This window comes from Phocoena sinus, chromosome 6 (assembly GCF_008692025.1).
Source record: "Phocoena sinus isolate mPhoSin1 chromosome 6, mPhoSin1.pri, whole genome shotgun sequence".
Lineage (NCBI taxonomy): Eukaryota > Metazoa > Chordata > Mammalia > Artiodactyla > Phocoenidae > Phocoena > Phocoena sinus.
In genome coordinates this window covers 5,637,273-5,654,449 of record NC_045768.1, presented here as the reverse complement: position 1 = coordinate 5,654,449, position 17,177 = coordinate 5,637,273, and the positions used below count along the sequence as shown (strand labels likewise).

At 56.3% G+C, this 17,177-nt stretch overlaps 1 protein-coding gene across 1 annotated transcript; it reads left to right on the top strand.

The window, feature by feature from the left end:
• The first annotated feature begins 465 nt into the window (after positions 1–465).
• On the top strand, positions 466–13,770 carry PRDM12 (PR/SET domain 12). The gene is given in 6 exon segments (XM_032636300.1): positions 466–606; positions 608–689; positions 2,468–2,658; positions 4,098–4,253; positions 11,827–11,938; positions 13,355–13,770. Coding segments are annotated over 6 exon segments (1,098 nt in total).
• The last annotated feature ends 3,407 nt before the right edge of the window (positions 13,771–17,177 follow it).

Here is a 17,177-nt window from a genome sequence, read left to right as displayed (position 1 = left end):
AGGGGGTCATTAATAACCAATTAGGAGGGTCACTGCGGCTCCTATAAAGGCGCTGAGATTTTGCCAAGGGGAAGACCGTCCGGGCCGGGTGTGCGAGAGGCGAGCGCGCGGCCGAGAGCCCTGGCCGCCGTTTCTCTGAAGCCACCCGCCTCCCACCCGACCCCGCACCGCCCCCCTCCTCGCACCCGCCTCCGCCTCCGCCCCTGGCTCTCCAGCCCTCCGCGCCGCCTCTGCCATCTCCGCAGATTTCTCCATCTCTCTCTTCATTTCTGCCTCGCTCCCCCTCGTTCACTTTTCCCTCCCAGCCACCCCGCCACCCGCCTCCCACTACCTCCAGCGTCCTCGTCCTCCCCCATCACAGCCCATCTTCTCTCGCCCCTGTGCTCCCCACTCGCCCACCACATCCCCGCCTCGGCCCGGCCGTCCGTCCGTCCGTCCCCGGCGCCGGCGAGCCCCGGCCCGCCCATGATGGGCTCCGTGCTCCCGGCTGAGGCCCTGGTGCTCAAGACAGGGCTGAAGGCGCCGGGACTGGCGCTGGCAGAGGTCATCACCTCCGACATCCTGCACAGCTTCCTGTACGGCCGCTGGCGCAACGTGCTGGGCGAGGCAGCTCTTCGAAGACAAGAGCCACCACGCCAGCCCCAAGACAGCCTTCACCGCCGAGGTCCTGGCGCAGTCCTTCTCGGGCGGTGAGTCGCGCCGTCGAGGCCGATCGCGTCCCCTCCTCCCCGCGGCCCCTGATTCCCGGGCCCACACGCGCAGGACGCGGCGGGGACAACGGGGCGTCGGCAGGCAGCTCGCGCCAATCTGGGCGTTCCAGATGCTGGCGTGTGACTCAGTTTCCCGCGAGCCGAACCAGGGAGCGAGCAGCCAAGCCCGGGCGGGGAGGGGGCCGGGGGCGGGGAGCACCTCCACCCCGCGCGGCTCGGTGAAGAGATCTCGGCGTCCAGGCGGCCGGGCGCGCCGCCCCCGCGCCTCCCCATCCGCCCCTCACCCCTTAGAGCCGGCGGGTTCCCGGCATTTAAAGCCTTACTAGGCGTGTAATAGCAGCTGACTCAAAAAGAAGGGGTTTTAAATTCATTTAGTTAACTTGGGCTTGACCCGCGAAAGTTCCCACTTAAACCAAGAACTTTAAAAGGCAGCGGGGGCTGGGGAGGGGGCGGAGGGCGGGCGGACGGGAGAGAAAGCCGCGGAGAGAGCGACGGAGAGAAAGAGAGAGTAAGAAAAGTTTCTTTTCTTTAAGATGTCTCAAGTTCTTACTCCTCATTCATCAACCCGCAAACAATATCTTTCCCCGGCGCTGGCATCTCTGCGCGTCGCCCCCTTTTCCCCCTTTACGATTTCTGTTCCTCTCTTAATTTACCGTGCAGACTAATTCCACTTCCATTCACGCTATGTCAACCATCTAATCCCCCCTCTTTGTAAGGGGAATTCCTCGGCCCCTTTTAAACAAGTCCCCTCCGCATTGAGCTACAATTTACTGCTACAGCATTCTTCCAGGGCTAATGAATTTCGAATTAGCAATTTCTTTCGAATGGAGCCGAATGAATGCGGTCACTTTAACAGCGTGACAAATTGCCGGCCGCGCCGCAATGGACACCGTTTAACCCCCCCTTTCAGCTGGCCCACTGGCCGCGTATTTTCCCAGGTAGCTTAGAGGGGGACCTTGTAAGACACGGAGGCCGCCCCTGTGCGCCTCGCCGCTCCCACTCCGGCTGCGCGACCAGGCGGGGGGACCCCCGGAGGTTGCGGGCCGCCCCGGCTCTTGTCCGCCCAGAGAGGCGACTGCGCGGCTCGCCTCGATCCGGGCACTGCCCTTCCTGGCACCCCGGATCCTGGCGGCAGCGAGGGACCCAGGCGCGCCCGGGGTCACCCAGAGAGCGCGAGACACGGCCCGCCGTCGCCCGCGTTTCTTTTGAGCTTCCGCCGCCTCGAAACTAGACTTCCCTTCCGGGCGCTGCCAGCCCGCCCCGGGCGCGAGGCCTGCCCCACCCCGCACCGCGAAAGGAGTCAGAAGCCCTGACCGCGTCCTGGGTCCTCCGACAGTGCCCTGTGCTCGGTGCCGCGACGCGCAGTGAGCGCCGTGCGACGCACGATCGGCCCAGAACCAGACAGGACGAAAGAGTCTTGGCTGGGCCGTCACCCCCTCGTGGGAGCGGGCCTCAGTTTACCCATTGGTAAAGCCGCGCACTGCGGTCGGCTCAGTAGTTCTTAAACTTTGCCGGGGTGGAGGGCAGGGGAGGTTGTGGATGCTTTGAGAATTCGTGGAGAGACTAAAAACAAAAACAAATGCAAACAAACAAACAAAAAGCTCTCCTCGAAATGAGTCCCAAAGCACCTCTTGCTTTCGGAGGGTCCCCGGGTTGCAATCAGAGGAGACTCGGGTCGCTGAGCCTCCACCCCCGGGGAAGAGCCGGGCCTCCCCAGCCTCAGGCTCTGACCCAGTCCCCATGCCCGGCGGCCACAGAGGTTCAGAAGCTGTCCAGCCTGGTGCTGCCGGCCGAGGTGATCATTGCACAGAGCTCCATCCCCGGCGAGGGCCTCGGCATCTTCTCCAAGACGTGGATCAAGGCGGGCACAGAGATGGGCCCCTTCACCGGCCGCGTCATCGCCCCGGAGCACGTGGACATCTGCAAGAACAACAACCTCATGTGGGAGGTACGCGCGGGCTGCGGGTGGGGCCCTGGCGTCTGGCCGCTACATCCGCCCTCGCTGGAAGCTGCGGGCGCCTTGGGCCAGGCCTTGACACTCCCTGAGGCCGGATCCTACCGCCTGATGCCTGGAGGTTCCTCCCCAAATCGCGAGGCGAAGGCGCTCTCCTCTGGCTGGCCCTAGGGATCATGTCCGTTGTTAGGTCCGCTTCTTAGAGGAGGGCACGGAGACCCAGAGAGGCCATGTCCTTTGCCCAGGGTCCCACGGAGAGCTGGCAAGCCACTCCTGGGAGCCACCGCCCAGCCACCTGCATTATTTCCCTCACTCCAGAAGCAGCAAGGAAAGCCCCTCAAAGCCAACCCTGGCCTTAGGGTGAGGGTGGCTGGATGGAAGGAAGAAGGGAGCCTGTGCTCCTTGGCAGTCGGGCTTCCCAAGCCAAGCAGAATAATGGCATTGGAAATGAACACCGATTAACTGGCACCGAGTCGGCTTTCTGAGCACTGGGCCTGCATTCCACCAGATGTTCTCAGCAGCCCCATGAGTTATTATTCCCATTTTATAGAAGGAAACTGACCTTCCATCCAGGCTCTTCTGACCCTCCTCGCCCACAGCGGTGCCAGATGCCAGGGACGGCCCCCCCGGGACAAAGCCCCTCCCAGAGCACTTCCTCCTCTTGGGGGTCTCACCTTGAGGAGGCCAGGCTGAGGCACCCTCTCCCTAATGTCATTTCTCCTCCTTCCTCCATGGCTCCCCACCACCGGGCAGACCATTAAGGAGGTGAATGGGCCAAATCCTGCACCTGGTCACAGGATCAAAGGAAGAGAGCAGAGGGCCATGAGGCCTCTCCTAACCTCACCTCCTCCCGCCTCTGGAGGCCTGGGCCGTGGTTCCCATCTCCAGTTGTTGCTGGGTTAGGAAGTTGGGGTCCAGTTTGGTTTCTGAGTACTTTTGGTAGTTCCCACAAAGGGGGCCTGGGCCAGGCCAGGGTGACACAGTGAGCCAGCCTTCCCTTTCTAGGCTCTTCTGTGTCCCCCGCTGAGGTCCTGGCCAGTGCTCTCCGTGGCTTTGGGGAGCACCTCTGCATCCCCGGAGAACTAGCTGGAGTGGACATCACTTTGTGTGCTCAGTGATCTCTTGGAGATGCTTTGCATCTGGGGATGGGGAGGACGTGGCAGCAGGAGCCTGTGGGGCCCTGGAGACTGACTCCCTGTTGGCCGCTTCTAGCCAGCTGGCCTCAGGCGGGGCACTGAACTGCTCTGAGCCTCCCTTTCACCGGCTGGAAAACCAAGACAATAATAGCTGCGTCCACTTCCTGGGGCTGTTGTGAGGATGGAGAGAGAGAGAGCGCGTGTGGATGTGCCCAGCCTGGGGCCTATAGCCCTAGCCACGGGCGGCACACAGGACACAGCCCCGCCTCACCTGGCCCCCGATTCACCTGCGCGCAGGTGTTCAACGAGGATGGCACGGTGCGCTACTTCATCGACGCCAGCCAGGAGGACCACCGAAGCTGGATGACCTACATCAAGTGCGCACGTAACGAACAAGAGCAGAACCTGGAGGTGGTCCAGATCGGTACCAGCATCTTCTACAAAGCCGCTGAGGTGAGTGTGTGCGCTGCTACGTGGGGGCGGCGCGCGCAGCTGGCGGGGGCGGGGGGCTGAGGTGGAGAGAGGGGCGTACGCGCTGGCCCAGCTGGCCCTGCCCAGGCTGGAGGACGGAGGCCCATGCACCCCTGTCTCTGGGAGCACGACCTCCAGGGCAAGCTTTCTGCTGTAGATCAGAAAGGACAGAACTTTCCACTTTATGCCATCGTGAATCGCATGTGCACCTCAACTGGGGTCCCCGGATAACTGCTGAGAGGGTGCTGGGGTTGAGAAGCCATAGAAATACAGAGGGAAAGACACCAGAAGGAGGCCCAGGGAAAGCATTTGGGGGGGGAGAGAGAGGGCGTTGTGTCGGCAGCATTTTGGCTGTGCGTTGCCCGTCACCAGTGACGGGTGGACCACACGCGACTCTATCTCAGCTATCACATCCTGATCCCTTTGTGGCGTCAGGCTTTTCCTAGACAACTGTATGTGCATTACCGTATTTAATGCTCACGTATTGAATCCACAAGGGAGGATTCTGTGATTACCTACAGTTTGCTGGGTCTCACTTGATGAGTGGCAGACTCAGCGGCTTTCATGGGCATTTGTGAGGGATGCTAACACTCATGTCTGAGCTGGGTGAAGCTTCTCCGACGAGAGAGAAAGGGAGAGATTAAATAGCATATCCCGTGGTGGGTGGGAGGGGCTGTCAGAGGAGCTGGCCAGGCCCAGGGCAGGGAGAGGTTCAGGCGGGATGGGAAAAGGAGGTGTCCCCAGTGGGGAAAGGCTTGGGCAGAGGCAGACAGGCTCACAGTGTTTGGGGAGACGATGATAGCACAGAGCAAGCCGAGTGGTGGTAGCCGGGTGGTGGCAGCCGAGGCAGCCATGCTGTTAGGACCCTCCCTGCACGTTGTCTCTTGGCAGGACATTTGCTCAGCGTCCGGGCCTAGGAGGGGGCAGGCAGCCCAGCTTCCCTGTGACAGGTTGGTGGCGAGCGCTCTGCACGGGTGGTGGGGCTCTTCCCCCCATAGTCCTCTGGACCCCACGCTTCTGCTCCTCTGTGGAGGGAGAAGCACGGTGCCCCTTGGGGTGCGGCTAGGCTTGGCTGAGTTTGGGGGTGTTCTGAAGGAGCCCCCCGCCCCAGGCCAGAGAATGACTCTCCTTTCCTTTAGTCCGTTTTCTTCCTGTAACTCAGAGCCCCATGTCTTTCTAAGGCCCCGAGGGGCACTGGACAGTTGTCCCTCAATAACCAGGCCCCTGGGAACCTTCCAGGAGTGACAACAGAATGGCCTTTGCCTGGGCCCTGGTGTAGTCCAGCCAAGGGCTGGACCCGAGGAGAACCAAGAAGGGTAAAGAAAGGTTGGGACTTCCCTGGCGGTCCAGTGGTTAGGACTCGGTGCTTCCACTGCCGGGGCCCGGGTTCAATCCCTGCTCAGGGAACTAAGATCCCGAAAGCTGTGCGGCACAAAAGAAAAAAAAAGAAAGGTGAGCTGTTCTTGGACTGGGGTTCAGGTGAGGTGGGACAGTGCGAGGATAGGACTGACGGTGGCCCAGGCTGAGGACAGAGGTGTTTCTTGAGACTGTTGGCTGGGGCTGCCACCCTATGGGAGCAAGGGCCTCCCATTAGACATCCTAGGATCAGCCTCATGTGTGGCTGAACCTCACTCCTGGCAGAGAGCACCCCTCTTTACCCGCTCAACCTCACACACGTCCTCACATTTGCACACTGCTTCCCGGCCCCCCTGAAACAGATGAGATGCGGGACACCCAATCATTCCATCCCTCCACGCAGACACACGCACGCTCACATACACACGTGCTTACACACAGGAGAGATGGTAAGGATGCTGATATGATTTTGGCAAAAGGACTCCGCACGGCGTCAGATGCGGAGGCCTGAGTCTCATCTTGCTGTTCAGGTCACACTGGCTGAGAGCTGAACAGAGTCAGGAAATATTAATAGACGTTTATACAGAAATTCAGAGTCAGAGGACAAGGTGGCTGAAGTGTGTCTCCATGGAGGAATCTAAGATTATAAGATTTTTTAAAAAGTCGTCTACATCTGATCAGGAATTTAAGTTGAAAAAAGAGGATTGGGAAAATCTACCGTATATGATCAAGATAAGTAGATACAAAAAAAAAAAAAAAAAAGATAAGTAGATCCCACTGGTTTAGCTCTTCATGCTTTTACAGAGTTAGCAAGCCGAGTGCTGGAGTGACGAATAAGGAAACACAAAATACCACCCACTTCACTTTTAATAAGTTAGGTACATTTTTCGTGGTGGCAACTTTCTTAAAGCCATGTGTCAAAATGTCAGACGCCACTTACCGGACCAGCTGTGTGTCCAGGTGTGTGTGAGCACCGTGCAGCAGGGCTTGTCCAGAAGGAATTTCTGCTGCTCCGGGCCACTCCCTGGACGCCTCTCGAATTCGTGGGCTGTTTGTTCTGTGCGTGTGTGTGAGCCAAGAAGGGTCTGTGCCATGACCTGTTTTCTTAATCTTTCCGTCACTCAGAACCGGTGTGTATATTTCATAACAGTAACCCATTACTTGCCAAAAAAAAGTGAGAAGAAACATCTTCATTCAGTAAGCAGAATATACTACGGCTGCTCTAAAATTTCCCACAAATACAAAATTAACAGCCGTCCAAACGGAGACGAGGGTGATGGGTCTCCAGGCCGGCCAGTCTGTGCAGAATCCCTAGGCGGATCTACCAACATGTTATCCCAGGCTCTCCCCTCGCTGTCTTCAACCTCAGGTGCCTAAAATGACATTTCTAGAAAGTGCCCAGCACATAGCAAACGGGCACTAAATGTTGAATGAATAAGTCTTTCTCCAGGTGATGGGGGCTGGTTTGAAAATGGACACACGGACCCTTTTCTCCCAAGAAAACAAAACCGGCAAAGAAACCAGCTGCCCCAGGGAAGCAAGAACTTTGACCCCCAAAACTCAACACAAGAAAACGATTTAGGAATAAACTATGAAAATTTTGCATTTTGGAACTGGGAAGAGAATTCCCAGGCTTTTCCCCTCCCGAGGTTTTGGCAAATGACTGTGCCCTGAAGTGTGGGCTTTGTCTTCCAGCTGCTTTTCTTCTCATTCCAGGCAATTGAGGTTTGTTTTGGGTTTTTTTTTTTCCCCTGGAGCCTCATAGCCCCATCTCTCTTTTTCTTAGCTCTATGAGGGCAAAGCACCATTTTCCTTTTGATCTTACTCACCGGTGGGTGCAGTTAGGCACTTTGGTTTTTAATAATAAGCATAATTAATGATGCTACCGTCTGTGGAGCAGTTACCACGTACCAGCACCGTGCTAAGGGTCTTAGCAACTTTGAAAAAATCGAATCCACTCAGTCTGGTGCTATCACTATCCCTGTTTTAATGACGTTGAAACTAAGGTTCAGGGAGATCTTGGGAGATTGTTGAGCTGTGATTTGAATCCAGACCTGTGGGACCCCACGGTGGAGCCCTTGGCCACCACGCCGTGGGACCTCCCTGGCCAATATCTCTTTGCTGGAACTCTATTAATTGGTGGGTTGGGACATCTGTGGTACAATGGAAATTGATATTTGTCCAGATGACACTGAGGTCCTTCTAGACAAGGGCTTCTGTACCACCGGGGGACGGGGAGGACATCAGAGCCTCCTGGGAGCATGTTCAATACTGTGACATGAATTTGTATTAGGAAAACAAACCAAAAGCCCCAGATGTTTTCAACTGATAATAAAAATTCAGAAATGGGTCAGGACAGAACTTCTGGGCCAACGGGGAAGGTGAAGAGGCACCGGCTGGGAGATTATATAATTTGTCAACCAAGGAGTCAGGCGCTGATACTCACCCCGTGTCCTGATGATGTGGATTTTATGGGACAGGATTCATTTCTTTGGGAATTGCTGTGTTTATTGTATACCCTGAGCCAGTCTCGGATCCCCAGAAAAGTAGATGAGCAGCTGATTCTCCTTCTCCGAGCCCCCGTGGAAAGCCCTGGCTGGGCCAGGCCAGAGTGTTGGCCATAAAGAAACAGGGCTACTGAGGAGGCCTGCACGGCACCATGGCCGTTCTCTGCTCTTAGGTGATTGGCTGATGGGACCCTGGCAGCCTCTGGACAACGGTACTAAGATCTCAGGGAAGAGGCTGTGGGTCTCCCCGGCACTCCTGGTCTCCATCTCTGGGGTCATTGCATGAGGGGTGTCCGGGAGCAAGCAGATGCCAGAGGTCCAGGCCAGGAGCTGCTGCTGGTTTCCCAGAGCTCTGAAGGGCAGAGAGAGATTCCAGTGCCCGGCCTCTGTGCGGGTGAGGCTGCCTTCCCCAGCTCTGCCTTAGAGCTGGAGGCTTCTTGTTGTCTGGGGATGTGTGTCATTCTCAATTCTAGTAGGTTCTTTTTAATAGATTTCCTCTCTTTAAAAAAATTTTTTTTGTATAAACATTATATGTGCTCATTAATTCTTAAAAAATCAGGTGCATCTTGTAGAAAATGAAAGTCACTCCGCTCCATCACGCTGTTCCTCATGCACCTTAAATCAGCATTAAAAAAAAAACTGGTCTCAAAACGACAAACCCTTCTGAGGGAAGATGCGCAGAAAACCGGCCACAGTGGCTGGGTGCCCTGAGCGGGAGAGAGAGTTATTTTTCCTTATATACTGCTTTGTGTCTGTATCACTGTTTTAATTTTTTAAATGCACTAGTTAAATTAATTTTAGTACATTTGAAAAATGTGTTAGTAAATACATGACTCAACCTATATTGAAGCAGTCAATATTAAAGCTCTTCTTTTAAAAATAGGATTCCCAACCACCACTTTCAATAATAATATTCAGAATTCGTTCCTGGCTTCTCATTCACCACCATGATTGTTGTTGCTGTTATATCTGTTTTATATTTAATAATAATTGTTAGTCAATTCAAATGAAAAGGCCGGTGTTGACTTAGATATTTGATTCCCAGACTGCATGTCTGGGGGTGGAGATGCAGCTCCCACTGGCGACTTGCTGAACCTGTCATCCCACATCTGTGCTCCCCCCCGGGCAGATGGGCCAGGGAAGAGGTGGCACCGGAGGGGCACTGGTGTCCTGGGAGGATGTGGGCCCAGCCTGTGCTTCTTTTTTTGCCGCGCGGCTTGTGGGATCTTAATTCCCCAACCAGCGATTGAACCCAGGCCCTCAGCAATGAAAGCGCTGGGCCCTTACCGCTGGACCGCCAGGGAAGTCCCCAGCCTGCGCTCTTGATGGTCACTGAAGGACCCCATGTCCCAGAGATGGCTGCCAGCCTCTCTGAGCGGTTGATGAGCTCTCGGAAAACAGTACAAACAGCTTTAAGTGCGTGGCCCCGTTGAGCCCGGACAAGCGCCCTGTGAGGCTACAGAAGGGGCTGTCCCTGTTCTGCAGTTGAGAAAACTGAGGACCGGTGGCAGAAGGCACCTTGCCCAAAGCGACACGCTCGGCAGGTGGGGAGCCCAAGTGGACCCCGACGTGTGTGAGCCCAGGGCCTGAGCCAGGAACCCCAGCAGTACGGTCTCCGGAAGGAAGGGGCGTGTACAGACAGTTGGACAAGGGATTGGTTGCTTTAGAAGAACGGTGATGTATATACATCTGGTGTCGTCTGAGAATTGAAGCCAGGGGGTGGGACGATGTCAGAGGTGACATAATCAGAGTCTTAGAGTTGGGGGAGCCTCAGGGATCACGCTCTCCACCCCCTTCACTTGAGGAGACAAGCTTAGAGAGACAGAGCGTTTGCCTAGGGTCACCCGGGGACCTGGCGACCGAGGGCCCACCGGCACCATCTCTCAGCAGCTTCCTTCACGGTGAATTTATCTTGAATATTTTAGCTCCATCTCCCTCTTTTCTAAGGGGCTCACAAAACTCTCTGAGCTCCACCGTTTCTCCAGCAGGGCCTCCAGCTCTGACCCCCGCTGGCCTCCTTTACAGCGGCCGTGACTATGAATTACCAGAGGGGCCTCGAGGACTCCTGCTGTGGCGCCAGGTTCTAACCTGCCTGCTTTCTCTGACGCACTGCCTGAATTTCCTTGGGTTCCGGGGCTGCATTTGGTTTTTCCATATTTAAACCCCGTCAGTCCGAGCTGGCGTGGCACCCTCTGCCCGGCTCTTCATCACTCACTGTCCCTGAGGCTTGATGCGACACCCCATGGGCTGTAGGGTCTGTTGGGAATGGGCACAGTGACCCCTGGCTGAGTCTTAGGAGGATGGACGTTGCCTAGGCCCCCTGGAGCTTCACTTCTCCCACCCCCTCCTGTCTCTGCTTCCCTCTCCTTTCAGGGTCCAGCAGGGCTGGCTGGCTGTGATGCTCTGAGGCTCTTCCTGGCTCTGACCAGAGGAAGGAAGGTGTGGCGAGCAGATCGGGGGTCTTCAGGCCAGAACAAAAGGGAAGGGAAGGGGACTTTCTCTGTGACCGTGGAGGCCAAGGAGAAGGGCCCTATTCTGGTGTGATTTCAGACAGCCCTAGATGGAGTCCTGTGTGATCTTTTGTACTTCAACTAAAAGAAGACCCACCAGGAAAACAATCCAGCCATTGCCCGGGGTGGGGGGGCGGCATCCACCTTTCTCTGGGCAGATCAGAGAGTGACCCCCAGGGTGGGTGCCACAGCTAGCTCCTCCGGGGTCCAGGCCTTGGGAGGCGATGGGCCTTCCCCTCTCTCATTTGCTCTAGCTGGCTGAAGCCTGAAGGTTCTTTGCTTTGAGGAATAACTGGCTTCCACCAAAGGTGTGGCGGGCCCCTGGGCTGTCCCAGAGGGTGCGGTCAGCCTCACCTCAGGAGCAGGGCTTCCACTGCCTCCCTGGATTGTCACTGCAAAGCCCTCCCTCCTGACCGCGGGCACCGTGTCCCTGGGGCAGTCCTCCCCTGGGAGCAGCAGAGCCCTGTCACCATTTGTGGAGTTCTCTGCCATAGACTAGGACATGGCAAACAGATCTTGTTTAAGGCTGTGTGCCCCAGTATTTCCGGAGGTGGAGGTGTTCACGGAACTGAATGCTTCTTTTTTAGCTGCGAACAGGGGGTCAGGCAGAGCCCTGTGATGGGGAGAGAAGGGTATGTGACGTGGCGCTGCCTCGTGGTTGCTCTGGATAAGAGATATTTCCAGAACATCATCAGGCAGGGTGTAACCGAGAACCACAGGGTGCCCCGCAGGCCACTCTCCTTGGGAACGTCTGGCTCAGCCCCACAGACCTGAGGGCTGGCTGACTCTGCTTCCCCTCGGAGAGAAATGAAAAGTTTTCTAGCTTTCCTTCTTCCTTTACTTCTGCTTGCGGCAAGGTTTCTGTTCCATTGCTGTCAGTTTGGGAGCTCCTGTGTGGCCAGGAGACAGCTCTGGTCCCAGCAGCAGAGCCAGGACAGAGACAGCGAGAAGTCCAGGCCGAGGGGGGCAGAGGGGCAGAGCAACTCAAGGCCTTCCATGTCTGTGAAGCTTGCCGGGGATAGCTTGGAGGAAAGGGACCCAAGTGTGCCTTTCTTGGGGCTGAGACTGTAGCCACATCTCCAAGGTGGGCACCAGGACAGCCCCTCCTGGCTGTGAGGGAACCCCCCCGCCCCGCCCCCGGGCTGCTGCCTTCCTGATCTCCTTTTGCCTCCTTCCCTACAGATGATCCCTCCAGACCAGGAGCTGCTGGTGTGGTATGGAAACTCACACAACACCTTCCTGGGGATCCCTGGTGTGCCCGGGCTGGGGGAGGAGCAGAAAAAGAACAAGCATGGTAGGTAGTCCCCATGAGGCCACAATGACAAGGGAGCCACAGAAGCCGGGGAGAGAGAGAGAGAGAGAGAGAGAGAGTGTGTGTGTGTGTGTGTGTGTGTGTGTGTGTGTGTGTGTTTGGCAGGGAGGCTCCTGGCCTCTGGGGACCCTGGTTCCACGTCCAGCACCATCAAGCACATGGGACTTACTGGTTCAAGGAGGCCAATGCCCCTGGAGCCGCTGCCATGGTCCAGGCATAGACGGAAGACAGATCTGATTTTGGACAAGACAGACTGTCTGGGGGCAGACTGGGTGGAGGCAGCAGCTGCGTGTGGTGGAGAAGCAACGGGCCAGGCAGTAGGAGACTGGATTGAGTCCCAGTTCTGCTGTGCAATCTTAGGAAACGGCTCAGTTTACCCACCTGTAAAGGAAGGATGTTGGGCGAGATGATCTCTAAGCTCCCTTCCGGCGTTCACAGTCCACATTTCCCTGCCCTGTCCCTGGTGCTGAGCCTGGCCCAGAGCAGGTGCTCAGTATAAACCTGTTGAATGAAGGCAGAGCAGGGTGCGCCTGTGTGTGCGCTGCAGCGGGGTGGGCTGGGGCGCTGGTATCACGGTAGAGACCATTTGCTCAAGACCTATTTCCTGCCAAGTATTGGGCTAAACCTTCTACAGGTGTCATCCCACATGGGTCCTCATAAAACCCTTGTGATATTTGGTTATCCTTATTTTTAGAGGATGAACCTGAGGCTCAGGAGCTACTGTTTATCCAGCGCTTGCTCTGCAGCGAATGTTTCACAAACAATTTCTCTGATCCCTTCAGCAATCTTTTGGGCGTGATGCTATTATTACTTCCATTTCAGGGATGAGAAAAGTGAGGTGCGGTTCACTGGTACATAGTTGGCATTCAGTGAATATTTGTGGGATGAATAAATGAAAGGTTTTGGGGGGAGAGGAGGAGTTATAACAGTGGCTACCATTGATGGAAGGTTACCTATAAACCTGGTACTTCCCCATATCCGGTCTCAGGCAGGTAAAGTGATCAACACAGAGTAATCTTCAAAGATGTCAGTTTTTTGTGATCATCTCGTGTAGCCGTGCATAGCCCCGTGAGGTCGTAGTAGCTTCCCATTTCACGGATGAGAAAGTTGAGGTTTCCCGAAGCTAAGTCACTAAGTCCCTGAGATCTCGTAGCATGGTCTGGAGTCCAGCTCCCATTTGATCCCAGGCCAGGTCTCTTGCTGCCCCTACCACCCCTCTGCCAGCGCCAGCAATCTGCGCAGTGGCCACCCAACGATCTGAGGCGGTTGGGCCCTGGGAGGGGCGCACGTGGGGGAGGGGTACGGGGAGACCAGGCCGCGGCCGCGCGGGTTCTAACGAGGCTGCTCTCTCTCTCCCCCTCCCCGCCTGACCCCCCCGGGCCCCGCCCGCGCGGCCAGAGGACTTCCACCCGGCGGACCCGGCGGCTGGCACCTCGGGCCGCATGCGCTGCGTCATCTGCCACCGCGGCTTCAACTCGCGCAGCAACCTGCGCTCGCACATGCGCATCCACACGCTGGACAAGCCCTTCGTGTGCCGCTTCTGCAACCGCCGCTTCAGCCAGTCGTCCACGTTGCGCAACCACGTGCGCCTGCACACGGGCGAACGCCCCTACAAGTGCCAGGTGTGCCAGAGCGCCTACTCGCAGCTGGCCGGCCTGCGCGCCCACCAGAAGAGCGCGCGCCACCGGCCGCCCAGCGCCGCGCTGCAGGCCCACTCGCCCGCGCTGCCCGCGCCGCACGCGCACGCGCCCGCGCTCGCCGCCGCCGCCGCCGCCGCCGCCGCCGCGCACCACCTGCCGGCCATGGTGCTGTGAGCGCCGCGGCGCGCCCCGCTCCCGTCCGCGCGCGCCTCCGCCGGCCAGCCCGCCGGGGCGCGCGGCGGGGCTGCTCTCCCTCCGGACTCGCTCCCCCTGCGTCGCGCGGCCACCGGGCCGGCGCTGTAGGTGCGCCCAGAAATGACGCCCAGGCATACACTCTTCGCCCCCTTTCGCAGATGAGGACACTGAGAGGCGACGTCCTTTTCGCGGGTCGCGCAGCTGGTGCAGCTGCTCGGCCGCCTCCTCTTCAGGGGATCCCCATGCTCGGCCTCACCCCTGAGTCTCCCTTCTCTTGTGGAGTCGGCTGTCCAGGCTGATAGCCCCCTGGTGGGTGCCAGGAGAGGGGACCGAAAGTCTCCGAGGGCCCTCAGCGGGGAAAGGAGGCCCTCACCACCCCCACAGACAGCTGCGTGTTGGGATGGAGCTCCCTGTCCCCCTGTGGGCAGCGGGCCCGGGCACTGCACGCATCCGTCTCCTCCTCCCGCCTCTGAGACTGGTATCTTGCAATGTCAGAGCTCAAGGACGCGACCTTGAGATTTGGGGACTGAAGGGGTTCAGGGGCAGCCAGAAGAGGCCGGAGAGACCTGCCCTTCCCTGCCAGCGGGCCCTTCTCTCCTTCGGGCCACCTTCCCCCGAAAGTCGGCTCCTTGGGGATGGACGAGGCACAAATGTGCCAGGTACGCTGAGAATGGAGGCAAAACGGAAATCCACTATGGGGACCCCGGGAAAGGCCCAGCCCTTCTTTGGGCCTCCGTTTACCATTTCCCTGTCTGTAAAATGAGAGAGTTGGACCAATGCCTCCTCCCCTTCAGCCCTGACATCAAGCTTGGGAAGAGGAAGTTTCCCGCCCCTGCTCGCCACTCTCCGACCCGAGGAGGTCCAAGACTGGCTTCTCAGCCCGGAAAGCATCTCCGAGCTGTGCGGGATCCCGGGAGGTTCCGCCCTTGTTCTGGCCCAAGTTTCCCCAAGCTCCGGCCGTGGGCGCCCTCTGGTGTCGCCTTTCCCACCTTGCAGTCATTTACTAGAATTCCTGTAGGGCGTTTTGTAAAATAAACTATTATGATATTAATGAAAAGTACAAAATGTATAGAATTTTCAAAAACTTGTGTTCTACTTCCAGAAAATGGTCACTTTAACTTTGTAAATATTTATCTAAAATGATATTTACGAAACTGTGATATATATTATTTGATTGTATATGTACAACTGTAAATACATTTGTACCTCTCTTGTATTCTAAAATAAAAATTACTTGGAACATTTATCACTTAGCATCTGAATGGATTGACGCTTTTGTCTGCATGAAAAGGAAATATGGAAAAGGAAAAATGTCTAGAAGTTGGAGAGGGGGCAGGAAGAGTTGTTCCACTTACCGTTTTTTTGTTTGTTTGTTTTTTTGCGGTACGCAGGCCTCTCACTGTTGTGGCCTCTTCCGTTGCGGAGCACAGGATCCAGACGCGCAGGCTCAGCGGCCATGGCTCACAGGCCCAGCCGCTCTGCGGCATGTGGGATCTTCCCGGACCGGGGCACGAACCCGTGTCCCCTGCGTCGGCAGGCGGACTCTCAACCACTGCGCCACCAGGGAAGCCCCACTTAGTGGTTTTGAAAGTCACCTTTGGCACAACTGGGTGTCAGCTCCCAGAGAGATGACCACAGCACAGAGCAATCAGAAATCTCCCAAGGGGCTGGCAGATTCCTCGTGGTTTCCAGCTGACTCTCAAATATCAGTGTCTTGCTTTGTTACTGCCCCCAAATCTTTACTTACTTTTTTTTTTTTTCATTTTCATGGACAACTTGAGGAATCTAAGCAGCCAGTGTGGGTGGACCATGATGGGCGCCAAGTGCACTCCCAAAGCCTAGAATTTCCAAATGCTCTGGGCACCCATTTCCAGACCCTCCTTGAGGAAGACCAAAGAGCAAGGAGGCCATCAATGTAGGGCCAGGCCCTGGCTCTCCTCTCCAGGACCTCCTGACTAGGAGGAGGTGTACAAACTGGGAAGTGTGAGTTCTCACCTGTGCTCAGGCATGTAAGGCTATGAGGCTGTCACCCTTCCAACCCACTGACATCCCTCAGGCACACCTCTCTGTGCACCCTCATCTAGCTGTACACACACACACACACACACACACACACACACACACACACACACCCCTGAAGACACTGGAATTCACACTTGTACACACAGACCATCCCCGTTTGGAGCTTCAGGTATTCCCAAAGACCGCATACTTTGGGGGACTGGTCTTGCACCCTGGCAGATGGGGGCACAGGCAGAGATGTACACTTGATGTGTTCACTGGTAGGTCCCATCTAGGGTCTGGGGTTTCCTCCTTGGGCTAGTGGGGGATGTCACCCTTGGTACTACCCCTCCTCCCATTACAAATCTTGCCTCTCCTTTGATTCTTCACCATGAGGCTTCAGATGCCTCTGGTGGCCCCCGGCCTTACCCTTCTCTCACTGCAGTGCAGGTGTCAGACTTCAGAGAAGTCAGTGGGGCCCTTGATCAAAAATCTAAATGGCTCTCTGTAGGTAATTCTGTGAAGTTTCAGCTACAATTCACAGGGCCGCAGCGCGGGCTCCAGAACCCACCTGGTGGCAGCAGGCTGTAATTGCAGTCGAAAGTGCATGTGCTCTGCTGGCTGCTGACCTGTTTCTCCTCCAGAAGTGTGCGGGCGCTGGAGATGCTAGGATGAGCAGATAGGAATCATCATTCTGAAGAATTGCACGCTGGTGGGAGGCCTGGTACTCAAAGCCTAATCTACCTTGCTCCCATTCCCAGAAGAGGCTTCGGGCCCCTTTCCCAAGAGTGCACGCCCCCTTCTCCCCACAAAGGCATGCAAACACAGTCACAGTCATTTTGGGGTTTAGAGATTTACATGCGTGCTTTCCAGGAATCCTCCCCGTGAACCCATGAGCTTGGTACTCTTTTTTCTTGTTTCTCCCCCATGCTCTATTAAAGTCCATTTGAAGTATGAGAAAACTGTGGCAGAGAGGAAGTCATTTGCCCGTGTCACTCAGCCAATGAGTGGCAGAGCAGGTTTCGCCATGGCAACTGACCTTAGAAGCCATGTTCATGACCAGCAGGCCACACCACCTCCCAGTCAGCCTGCAGATTCGGCCAGAAGGGCTTGCTGCGTATCCCATAGGGATGCAGTGTAGACCAGCACTGTAAATTGTCCTTGTAGATTTCAACCTTGCAAAACTCACTTATTCATTCTCGTAGGTTTTTGGGGTAGATTCCTTAGGACTTCTATGTACACGATCAGGTTGTCTGTGAATAAAGGCAGTTTTATGTCTTCCTTTTCAATCAAGATGCCTTTTATGCCTTTTTTATTGCATGGTTCAGGACCTCCAGGTGTAGAGGATTCTAGATAGAGGCCACTGGTCTGTGTTTGAAACCCTG